Source organism: Odocoileus virginianus, chromosome 10 (genome assembly GCF_023699985.2).
Source record: "Odocoileus virginianus isolate 20LAN1187 ecotype Illinois chromosome 10, Ovbor_1.2, whole genome shotgun sequence".
Classification (NCBI taxonomy): domain Eukaryota; kingdom Metazoa; phylum Chordata; class Mammalia; order Artiodactyla; family Cervidae; genus Odocoileus; species Odocoileus virginianus.
Genome location: NC_069683.1, coordinates 12,820,825 through 12,833,210, shown reverse-complemented (window position 1 = coordinate 12,833,210; position 12,386 = coordinate 12,820,825). Strand labels below are relative to the sequence as shown.

Here is a 12,386-nt window from a genome sequence, read left to right as displayed (position 1 = left end):
ACAAATGATTAAGTTCTGCAGTTTCTCTTAGCAGTTTGCAAGCTACTTTTGCACACACAGTTGTGTTCTCATTTAATCATTACAGCCGTACCATTTTAATGGGTAAGGTCATCTGCTTTGGCCAAGGTCATAGGTTAAGTAGGAGAGCCAGGATGGCAGACCCATTCTGATCCTTAGACCAATATTCTTCTGTTACTATGGTCTCAGAATCCGGACTTTCAGTAAAGCTTCTCACTGAGGCACACTCAAGTTAGAGAGGCGCTGCTCCTCACCACTTCATAGAATGCTCAGCTCAGGAGGGACCACACCTGTCACTCGGAGGCCCAAGGTGTCCAGTGACTATACACAGCTACAGAGCAGCTTTTTCAAGTTGAACCAGAAATGAGAAGGCTTAAGGGGTGTCCTGTGAGTATAGGTATATGACAGTTCTTGCCGCATGGAAGTGATTACAATGGGAAAGGGAGAGATCATCACTTATATAAGTGAAGGATGTTTTTCTTTTTTTCAAAAATATTTATTTGTTTGTTTGGCTGTACCAGGTCTTAGTTGCAGCATTTGGGATGTTCAATCTTTGCTGTGGCATTCGGGTTCTTTAGCTGCAACATGCGGGATCTAGGTCCCTTACCAGGGATCAAACCCAGGCCCCCTGCCTTGGGAACACAGGTCTTAGCCACTGGGCTACCAGGAATGTTTTTTTTATAACACTGTTCTTTTCTCCAATGCTGTCTTCTTTTCTATTAACTGGCAGCAATGATGAAGATACAAACCTTATTTAATGAGGTTAAGTCATTTGAAATGACCCTAAACTACATCCAGGCCAATCAAGGGACCAATCCTTGGGCAGGTTACTCAATAAGTATCTCCCACTGAAAGGGAGGCCCATGAAGCAAGACAAAACTGGTATAACTGAAAGGGGTAGCAGCCAAAAGCCACGTGAAGATGGATGTGGTCTCACCCAAGAGATACCTGGAGTCAGGAGAGACCCGGGTTTCTATACAGCCGTTGTTTGAGAGGACAGAGCTTGCACCAAAAACTCTGGAACCAAATGGTTGACAGCAGGAGGCCAGGACGTGGACCCTTTCCTGACGCCGCCCCACCTGGGTCCGCGGCGCCTGACTTAACTCAAAGTCTCTGATCTGTGCCCAGCGGCCCTTGGGGGCTCCTTCTACAGCAGGACTTAGCCCACTGAGGGACCACTGTTCTCCTACTAGACCAGAAGTCTCTCGGCAGTTAGGATTGTATGATAAAGAGCTTTGTATCCGTATTCCGTGCGTCGCTCAATGCTTGCAAGTAGTGTGGATCATATGTTTGTAAAATGAAAAAATGACAAATTCCTTGAGAATCCTGTGAGAGCTGAAGTCAGAGGGAAAAAGGAAGCCCACGGTATGAGAAATAAAAGTGGTTATTTCCGACTTACCCTATACTCAAGAAAACAAGAATCTTCTTTTTAAGGTGGCTACCTACTTGTATCCAGGTAAAGTTTAAGTTCACTCCTTTCTCCAACAAGAGCTCCTTTCATTCACTGTGTTATCAGGCTGAGTTACTGACATGCCATAACTTTCCTTATCTCTGTCCCTAGATCCCGAGGCCAACCTTACCTGGTTTGAAAATCTGATAAACTCTTCTCCTTGAGGGCCCTCTCAAAAGTGACACCATGAGACACATAACTATCAGTCCCAGGAAGTTCAGTCCTCTCTTGCTAGTTTCACAGAGAAGAAGTCTTTAATGGTCAGCTTCCAAAGTTTTGAGGCAGAAGAGCATAGTGTCAAGAACATGGGAACAAAACTAAGCTAATTACTGGCCATTGGACCTGGGCATGTTATTTAATTTCTAGAAAATTGGGATAAGAGTCCCTACCTCCCACAGATGTTATGAGAACTGAATTAGTTAATTCATAAAAAGCCCTTAGCATATCCTAAGCTCTGAATAAATGACAGCACCTACTATTACTTTTACAGAATCTGACTCACTCAGACGGTCTTATGCAGCCACCCCTTGATTAAGCCCTAATATTTCAGGGCTTGAGATGTCTAAAAACTTGACTGTGTGCCAAGCTGCAGTGCTGCTCCCATGTGTTAAGTCGGCATGAGCGGCCTCAGGAAGCAACAGGGGAGAGTCCTGTGACCACAGTCCTGCTTTACGGCCCTTCTCTGGGGGAGCTTGAAGTACATGGCATCCTTTATCCTTACCTAATCTCTCATCAACCAATTTCTAGGAGGCAAGCATAGAAAAGAGCATTTAGAACCTAAATTTCAGAGCAACTGAAATTGCTGGATGGTTTCCTTTTCTGTGAAATGGGGGTAGTGGTACTACCTGTTTCACAGGGTTGGTAGGAGGTTTAGATGAAATAATACATACAAAGTACATCATAGCAGCTATTACTTTGTTGTTGTTGCTGTTAATACCACCATCTTCATCTGAGTGCTCTCTCTCAACCCAATAATGCAGCGATGTCTCCGTACAGGTCCTCAGAGGTCTCCTCACCCTGCCCAGGAGCTCAGTCAACAGGACTCCACAAATCCAGCACGGCTTGGATGCGGCTGTGCTGAGCGGCTGCTCAGAATATTGCTCTCCCCTCCCCCTACATCTCAAAACCCAAGGCCCACAGGATAACACAGGGCTTCAAAGAGCTACAAACCACATCTCCTGGGAGCTTCTTAAAGCCTCCCTCCATCAGAAAAAAAAAAAGCACCCGATAGGTAATTCTTTATGCTTTGGGATTCCCTGAGATGATGAAGACTGGAAACAGACAGGAGAGGTCAATCTGAGATAAAATAGAGACCAGTCCTGAGCAGGGTCTTCTGGCATAGCTTAGATATAAAAGAGTCTGTTCTAAGAGCCAGTGTGGATTAGAGGGTTAACAGCTCAGGCTCTGGGTTCAATCCTGGGGCAGTTACTCACTAGCTGTGTGACAGCAAATGGCCCAAGCCTTACTTTCCCGTCTGTAAGACAGGAATCTAACAGAATCTTCCTAGTAAGGATACGGTGAGGAGTAAATGTGATCAAACATGCTAACAATCATCACAGTGCCATGTAATAAAACATGCTAACACTTACCACAGTGCCAGCAATACAGCAAAGAGATTCACCAGTGTTAACTGCCCCAGAAAGTCCATTTGTCATTTTTGGACTACATGTCCCAGCTTGCTGTGCAAAAATTGTCACCAGAGATCACTCCCAAAGGAGCAGAAATTCTCATTTGAGGAAGGTATATTTTAAAGCCATTCACTTTTTTTGCTTCTCTGAACCTGTGGTTGAAATTTCTTGTTTAAACAGCAGGTGAGTGTGGGGTTGGCCACGGTGGGGGGCAGGGGGGGGCGGTAGTGGAAAGATGGGGAAACTCCCCTTTCTTATTTGCTTTGTTGCTGTTGTTTAGTTGCTAAGTCGTGTCCGACTCTCTTGCGACCCCAAGGACTGTAGTCTGCCAGGCTCCTCTGTCCACGGGATTTTCCTGGCAAGCATACTGGAGTGGGTTGCCATTTCCTTCTCCCGGGGATCTTCCCAATCCAGGGACTGAACCCATGTCTCCTGCTTGGCAGGCAGATTCCTTACCATTCAGCCATCTGGGAAGCCCTTCTTACTTGCTAGCTGTATGGCTGTTAGAACCCAGCATCTGTATTTGATTTCCAGCAGGCTGTAGTCAACCCAACAGAGAAACTATCTCTTGTCCTCATCCAGGCCGTGGTGACAGTTCTACAGGCTGGGGCCAAGGAGGGGACTATTTGGAGCATTTCCCCTACCCCCTGCCCTGCAAGCCGGGCAGGAAGTGGAGCAACTCAGCGAGGAAAGATCACTGCAGCTCCTTCCAAACTCTCGAAGCGTCTTTATTTCACTGCTAATCAGGTGTCCCTACCCTGTACCTGCCCAGCCCTTCACCCAGATGAGAGGCGGTGGAGGACCCTCTCCCCCACCAACAGGCTCTGCCAGGAGCTTCCCCAGCCCTAGAAAACCTCCAGTGATAAATTATGCAGCAGCACCTTTGTGCTGCCTCTCCGCCAGATGGGAGGTTTGCTCCCAGGCTTTTGTTTCCGGCTTTGCTCGCAACTCCAATCCTCCCGGCTCTGCACAGAGGTGAGGGGGGAGCTCCGGTGGGCTGTGTCTGGGCTTGCAGCAAGTCCCCGGTGAGGTTTTCTTCAGCTGGGGCTCGGGCAGCGCCCTTCCCCGCCTCACTCTAACCTGAAGGAGCAGGGGAGCAGGATGTCAGGGCAGCTGGCGGGCGATCCACTCAGCTGTGAGCGAGGATGGGAATGCCTACGTGCCGTGAAAGAATGAAGTTTGCTCGGAAGGGCGTAAAAGGTGCCCAAGGGCACCAAGGATGTTTGCTTCTTGCTAAATCAAAAATGCAGGACAGAAAATTGAGTCAAAGGACTGTCGGGAAAGCTCGAGAATCAGCTCTCTCTAACTGCTACTCTTGGTTACGGTCAACTTTCCACAACCCCCCCCCCACCCCCGCCACCTCCCCAAACCATCATTAGTGGCACCAACTTAAATGGAAAAAACAAAGAGACCACAGGGGTCAAACTCGACGGGTGAAGAGGCTGGGGGCTGGGTCGTGGGCTTGAGACTCCAATCTATTCTCCCTGCATGCCGACAGGATTCCGGATTGAAGACAGTAGTCATGAAAGAAGGCAGCCCCACGGCGGCCCGGCCCCCCAGTTGGGGCAATTACTACCTTATGAGCTCTGGGGCCTGTCCTTTCCCAGGCCAGTGGGAGGGAGAGCCTGGAATTCTAAACGGTTCCAGCTCCAGGAGACCTCAGCCAGCACCTCTCACCCCGGGTCACAGCAACCTCAGGGCGAGATGCCTGGCTATAACCCCGACCACGGGGATGCTCTCAGAGGAAAGCCCCGTCTCCCAGGCCCTGACCCAGGAGAAGTGAGGCAGAGTGAGCCTGCTAGACTCACAGCAGAGCTCCACAGACTTCTTTTCTGAAGTGTGGATAGGAGAGTAACATGCTTAAGTTTCATTAGGTGTTCAAGGCAGGAGAGAAAGGGCAAGACCTTAAAAAAAAGAGAGAGAGCAAAAACCAGCTGAAAATGAATGAAGCGCTGAGCCTCCATTTTAGCACATGACACTGTAGTTTAACTACTTGTTTGCCTGATTCCCATAGTCCAAAGGCAAAAACCATCTCTAATCTATTTCTGCAAGCACGCTACAAACAACCTACATTTATCTGTGGGACTCTGTGCTGAATGGCCTGAACGTACTATTATCTCATTTAATTTTTACAGGATCCTTGCATGATAGTTTATTACTATTCCAGCCCCTTCCTTACAGATATGAACCCTGAAGTTCAAGGTGATGAAGTGTTTTATATAGGATCACCAAGATGTGGTGAAGTCAAGATTCAAACTCCCTGAGCTTCTTGATCATGGAGCTGTGCATGCAGGGATTAGATTAGCACTTGACAAATGTGTGTCCGGGGAATGAATGAACAAATGAATGGGTGCAGAGCCCAGTTCAGGGAATGCTCCTGAGTGTGCTGGGAGAACACTCCCTGACCCTGTCAGCTCGAAGCTGGAAGGAGAGTGGCAAGCACAAGCATTCATCAGAGCTATTTATAGGGCCAAACCCTGGCTCTGCCAGCCAACCAGTCGGCATGAAGTCTTTCCCGGGACACTGAATCCCACCAGGCTGAGAAAGGGAGAAAGATTTCCAATACTGAAGATGAGATGGCAATCCAGAGTCTGGGGTCAGATGCCCCATGTCCAGGCAACTGTGACAAAACTCGCACCTAAACTGTGTCAAGGAATGTAGAGACCGTGGTTGGAACAGGCTAACAGACCTAGTTGGCTACGGGCATGAAATTGTCATGAAATTATGAGATGTGTCCAAACACAAAAAAAGACAAGACTACTTCTTAGTCTCCAAAATTCCGCCCTGTTCTGGAAGCCCCTAGGACTGATCCTCCCTTCAAAGGAGAAGCAACATAGCCAGCTTCTCCCATCTTCCTTCTTTTTAGGGATCAAGATTAGCAGTCAACCCATAGAAAGAGTGAGAAAGGCCTGTAAAACATCCTGTATTCTCCACCGGCCCAGAAGATGTGCAAGTCCGATGTGCTCAGTGTCAGACATGGCCTCACTGAGTCCCCTTGCACCTGTCATTCTTAATACCATGTGCCAGTCCCAAAGATGTCATCTGATACTCAACAGCGGACAGAAGAGGAAATCCAAAATCAGTGACAAGCCAGGCATCTTTCACAAGTCCAGTAAGATCAGGGACAAGGTCAACCCAGCACCGTGACAACACCAGATGGAAAGGAGACCAGTCTCAGTGCCACTCTGTGTCACTCAGTCTCAGAAATAAACCCTCTGTGTACCAAAGCTTACCTAGAAGAGATCTCCAAGACAAACAGGGCTGCCACTCTTCAAACGGTAGTGGATTGTCCAAGGCCTCACCTCAACCCTCAACAGGAAGATACCCAGGGCTATTACCAGTCATCAAGTTTCCTTCCAAAAATCTTTAGGAGTGTTTACACAGGCTCGAGCCAATCCCACGGGCTCTAGAAAAGCCCCAAGTACTAGCAGCATCCAAATAAGTGCCTTGAATTTTAGTGTCTTGAATTCATTCCGAGTGGAGGTCAGATCTGTCTCACTGATTGACTATGATACACTGACTTCTCCTTGAGCCCCTGGGACATGGTGTGGGATCCTCCTGGTATTTTTGGTTGAGTGACTGCTCAGTCTCACTGGGGAGCCATGAATCTGTCCCTTCCAAGCCTCTGAGGATGGCTCAGCAGCAGGCTAGGCAAAGTTTAGATATTGCTGCCACTGTGGGTCCTTAGGCACATACACAGACAGCCTCCCACACCTTGACGTTTCCATTAAATACCTTGTCCTTGAAAAGCACCCAAAGAGCGACCAAGAGTCCTCTATCCTTCTTCTGTGAAGCACTGAATATACACAATTTTCTACCCTGGTTCTCAATGCAGATGTAGTGTATGCAGTTTTGACAGCTCTGGAGCAATAAAATCCTCTTGGCCAGTCTCCGCCGGGACCCTTCCAGTTCCCCTTTCCCTAGGGCAGAAGGCGACAATCTCCGCTCTGGCTTTGTTGGTATCCGTTTTAGCCCTTTTTTTTCCCCCCTTCAGTGCCATGCCATTTCCCTTGATCTTTTTCAAAACTTCCTCCAGGGGGCCGGGAGGAAAGCTCCCTCCTCTTGCCTTGCAGCCCGAAGGGGAAAAGCCCCCAAAAAGCATAGCTGTCCCTTTAAGGGGCCCATGTGGTGGGAAGAGCAGCTACATTCCTACCCTAGTAGGGCCGCTGTCCCGACACGCCAAAGAGGCTACAAATAACCTTCGAGGAGAGAACCCGGGAGGGGGAGAGGGCAGTCCAGAGAGGAACATGGGTCGGCCGGGCTACTACTCCGAAAGGAAGAGTTAAGTGCTCGGTGGGGTTAGTGTGGGCATGGAAAAAGTCATTGAAAACCCACGGGTTGTCTAAATAACAGACGGAGAACTCTGTTTTGGATTTGGGAGGTAAACCAATCTTTAAAACAAGTGCTCAGGCATCTCCACGCCCTGCCAGGCAAGTTCCGAAATCTGCACTATTTCCACACGCGCTCCCTTTTACGTTAAAGAAAGAATCGCTAGGAGGCCGTGGTCTCCAGTCCCCATCACTCTAAACCCCGTCCAGCGCCTCATCCCGGCGGCGGTGGGGGAGAATGGGAAGACTCAGATTCCACCACCGCCCCCCCACACCCCCCACACCTCGGTGGGTGAATAGGGTTGGGGTTCAAAGATCAAACTTCTTTGATCTTCAGGCACCAACTAGAGGCAGCAGCTAAATCACAGGGTGCACCCACGGTCGTAGCCGGCTGCCGAGAAACAGATTCCACCGGAGCCGTCAACGCACACAACAGTTGCGTTCGGGCACCAAACAAGTTATTAATAAGGAGCAGATGAAGCAGCAGTCTTCTTGCCATCCCTCCAGCTCCCCCGAGGGCCACCGCGCGGGCCGGGGGGTGGGGTGGGGGGGCTGCCTGGTGAGGTTCGGCGACACCCGCCCCCCTGTCCCAGCCAGGACGGATCTGCGGGAGACTTCCAGCAGTTTCTTCCCTCTGTCCCTCCTCTGCCCCCCTTTCCCCCTCCCCCTTCCCCGGGAAGGACGCAGGGCAGAAAACCGGGAACCCAAAACACCACTAAGTGGGGATGCTGCGAGCGAGCAGTGCCCAAGGACCCTCGGCGGGAGCGTGGTCCGGAGCCCGCGCAACTGCTCCCCGAATCGGGAGGAATCCCCTGAGCTCAAGTATTCAGATTCCACTGGAGCCTCCCTTTGCAATCCTCCCGAGACCCCCTCCACCCCGGACCCTGGAAGGAGGACTATTTACAATTTGTGCTTTAGCGACCGTCCTTCCCCGCCTCCCTTTCTTCGCACACATTCATTCGCACCAAGGACACAGAGGCCGTGGGTCAACCCGAAACGGGAAGCACTCAGCTCTTCAAAGAGCAGCGAGGGAAGGAGGGGGCCAGCGCCTCGGGTCTCCCTCCGACCCCCACCCCCACCCCCCTCCACCCAGCCTGACCCAGACCCGAGCCCGAGGAGCTCCTCGGTTGCCGCTGCCCCATCTCGGGCTGGAGGAGTCGGGGGCGGGGGTGGGGGGGGTGGGGTGGAGAGCTCCCGGTCCCCTTTCCCGGCACGCTATCTCCCGGCGAACTGCTTGGAGTGAGAGAGCGAGGGGCTCCCAGGCCCCAGCCCGCGCCGTTCCGCTCTCGGAAGGTTGAGTCCTGCAGCGGCCGGAGCCCGGGGACAAACTTTCCCGGCTGGCGGGTGCGCGCGAGCGCGGCGGCGCCGCTTACCGTGTGCGCAGAGCAGGGCTCCAAGCAGCAGCGCGCCGCACGGCCGCCTCATGGTGCCGCCGCCGGCGCTCCCTGCCGGCCCGGGGGTCCCGCCGGCTCCCGCGGGACGGCGCGCCGGAGGGTGTCGGCGGAGGCTCCCCTCCAGGGGCCGCGTCCCGGTACACGGCGGCGGGCGCGCCCCGCCAGACGCCCTCCGGCTTGCTGCTGCCTCCAGTGCGGGCCGAGCCGAAGCCGCCCCGCCAGGGGACCGGGAGGGGGGTGTCCCGGGCCCTGCCGCCCCGCCCCCAGGGCCGCAGCCCCCGCCACCGCCACCGCGCCTGGTCCCCGCCCCCCGCGCCGGCCCGGCCCCTTCCCGCCCTCGGCCCCCGCCCCCTGGTCCCCGGACCCCACCCGCCGGCGCCTCCAGCGCTGGCCCAGTTCCTCTGCAAGCCGCCCCCACATTCCTAGCCCTCGAGAGAGCCCCCCCACCCACCCCACGCACTGTCCCCGTTACTACTGCTCGAATGTCCTTAACTTAAAAAAAGTGTCATCGTAGCGGCAACTCTCGGATCCCCGCTCACTCTAGTTCTGGGCCAGAGTGGTGCACCCAAGCTGACCCGAGTCGCCTGGACGTGACCCCGGCCCCCCTACCGGCCCCGAGTCCAGACTTTATTGATGTCTCAGGATACCCAAGGCTTGCTAATGCATAATCCTCTCGGGCTTCACGGACATCAAACAAGGGCCATCAGGGGGCCTGGAGTGCTGTCTTCACTAGCGTTCTCACTGTCAAAATTCCTTTTCCGAGATTTCTGTCTGCCCCTCCCGCCCACCTCGGCCCCCAGTCTAGGCAGCGTTGTTCAAGGGCTAAATAATTCCACGACCTCCCCTTTTCATGTCCTCATTTCCTGAGGTGGTTGTCTGGGTCCTGTCGCCCCAGCTCAGACGTCCAGAATTGGCCCAGACGTAGTTCCTCCTCGCTGTCTTTGTAAATCAGCTTGGTTAGCCTCTTCACCTTCTTTGACTTTCTGATCCTGGCAAGGAAGGAAGGGGGTAAGGAAGTTAAGTCTTTACTTGCAGTGGTATCCTTTCAGAGACCTCAGCCTCCTCCCAGCTCCAGTCTCTAGAGCCTTCTAGCAATATTTAACTTTGGGTTAGTATATAAAGTTGTAAATTCCTTTCTTGTCTTCGCTTTGTGGCCTATGCCTCTCTCCAGCATTTATTAACGATATGGATTAATTTTGTTACCACCTTCCATTTTCTGGGTTGTATCTTGTCCTGCTTCTTTTGTCCAAGTCCCTGACTTCCTTCAGCTCAATTCAGTTGCTCAGTCATGTCCGACTCTTTGCAACCGCATGGACTGCAGCATGCCAGGCCTCCCTGTCCATCACCAACTCCCTGAGTTTACTCAAACTCATGTGATGTCATCCAACCATCTCATCCTCTGTCGTCCCCTTCTCCTCCTGCCTTCAGTCTTTCCCAGCATCAGGGTCTTTTCCAGTGAGTCAGTTCTTTGAATGAGATGGCCAGGGTATTGGAGTTTCCTTAGGGTCGTGTATACCATCTTTCTATCCAAGCTGGTATGCCAGCAGTTTCTGCCTTTGGATCATCAGCGATTTTCTTAAACCACTTTCCTCTCACTAGTAAATAGAGTCAGGAAGCCCCAAATGCCCCATATTAGCTGAGGGGAAAGTAATTTGGTACAGTGCAGAGAATATTAGGAGATTTCTCTAGTGGATTGGTCACCATTTCATCCTTACTTGTCTGCAATTTTTCAAAGGCTTTCACTTCAAATTACTATCTTTGACCAAAGCTAACGTTAAGTTCGCAATAGCAAGAAAGAAATGCGGTATTCACTACTTCTTAGCCAATATTTCTCTATTCTGTTTTGCCTTAAATTTTTACACAGATGAAATGTGGTTGAACTAACGTCACCATGGTAACTAACACTGAGACATTTTCTGTGTGTGTAGTTCTTCTTGCTGTCTGATGGCGGCAGTCGAGTCAGATCAGGTTTACTTGATCTTACTGCTGGGAAAACAGTCAGCCTTTAAGACCTGTGTCATCTTAGCCTAAAATCCAAGGAGAAACAAGTGAAACGTAGAGGCTGATTCTTAATTCCCCCTCCCCACAACATTTTTGTTGCAGCTTTCATTGGTCTCAGGGTTTCAGTATAGTTGTTTATGAAGGCTTGCTTTTTGACCTATTGAGGAAGACCTCGTGATCCTGGAGGCCATATTTTTTTTCCTTCCCCACATGAAAACTGAGGACATGTGGTATAACGAATACATTTGTCCCAAAAAATCCAGAACAGGCAGTCACCATACTTTCAGTGTCAGGGGATTAAGAATTTATAAACAGTTTCCACTCTGTATTCAAAAGACAGGTTCCTTTCCAGAAGGCATGATTTGTGTTGTTTTTCTGGGGTTGAAGAGAAGCAGGGAGGCTGGCTGGCCCTCTCTAACTCAGGCTCAAGAGACTGCATTTTCTGTGTGCATCCCAAGTCCTCCTCCATGGTTCGGCACAGTTCTGGTGTTCAGCGCCGTCCCCGGCTGCTGTGAGTCACTGGGAATATCAATGGGTAGAAACGAACTTCGCGCATGGTCCCTGGCTGGGTCACCCCCTAGGGTGAGTTAAGTCTTGGCTGTCAGAAACTGCTTTTGTGCCAGGAGGGCTAAGCCATATTTATTTTTACCAGGCCTCTCAGACTTTCTTGTTTGGAGTGAGAGATCCTGAAAAGCATGCCAGAATGGGCTGTTTGTCTCCCTTTTATTGTCCTCTGGGACATGCCCCTAGGAAAGTTGTAGGGGATTGCCAATTCCAGAGGGGGTCTCAGAGGCATTGGTTTCCTCAGAAACACCACCCCTATTTCCTTCATCCTTCTAGGACGGACCAGGGGACTGCATTTCAAAGATCAGAATATCGCCTTGAATTAGACCATCACTAAATGGCCTTTTCAAAGGACACAGGGAGTGCTACAGAAACAAGATAGAAATGGGCATTATTTTGATCCAGTTGGGTTGGGAGAATCCTCCTCTAACCCAGGCATCATTCGACAACCCGAATTCTAAAAGTAATTCTTCTAAGAGAATAAAAGGCTTGACACTTCAAACTTTAAACCAGGGATTCTCAATCAGGAATGATTTTTGCCAACATGGGGCAATACCTGGAGACATTTTTGGAAGCAGGTATTACTGGTGAATAATGAGCACAGGCCAATAAACAGGATATCTCTCCCCACAACAAATAATTACCCAGCCCGAAATGTTAATGGTTCTGAGGTTGAGAAACCTTGGTTAAAAAAATTAAGAACATGAGTCTGCAAAAAATTGCTCCATCGCTGGAATCACGTTCTTGTATGAATGGAGGAGGGAGATCTTAAAGCTATAGAATGGAAAACAGGAGAAAGCACAATGAAAGGAGCTGAAAGAGCCTATACCTATCTGCCCAGGGTTGGCTATTACTAGTATTAACTCACTTAGTGGGAGTATTTATTATGAGTCTCTTATGTCCCAGGCACTGTAGAAACAACGGTAACTGGATATATTCTGTCCCTGGAACTTAATGTCTGAGCTGGGGAGGCTACAAGTATACAGAGGCATTAAAAGAATAA

General features: G+C 50.6%; 1 protein-coding gene across 1 annotated transcript in view; it reads right to left on the bottom strand.

Moving 5' to 3' along the window:
- LRP4 (LDL receptor related protein 4) overlaps positions 1-8,947 on the bottom strand; it is a 52,241-nt gene extending 43,294 nt beyond the window's left edge. The window contains exon 1 of the mRNA XM_070473085.1: positions 8,798-8,947. Within this exon, the coding sequence (XP_070329186.1) occupies positions 8,798-8,849 (52 nt within the window). The 5' untranslated portion in view covers positions 8,850-8,947. The remainder of the gene's footprint in view (positions 1-8,797) is intronic.
- Positions 8,948-12,386: the final 3,439 nt, after the last annotated feature.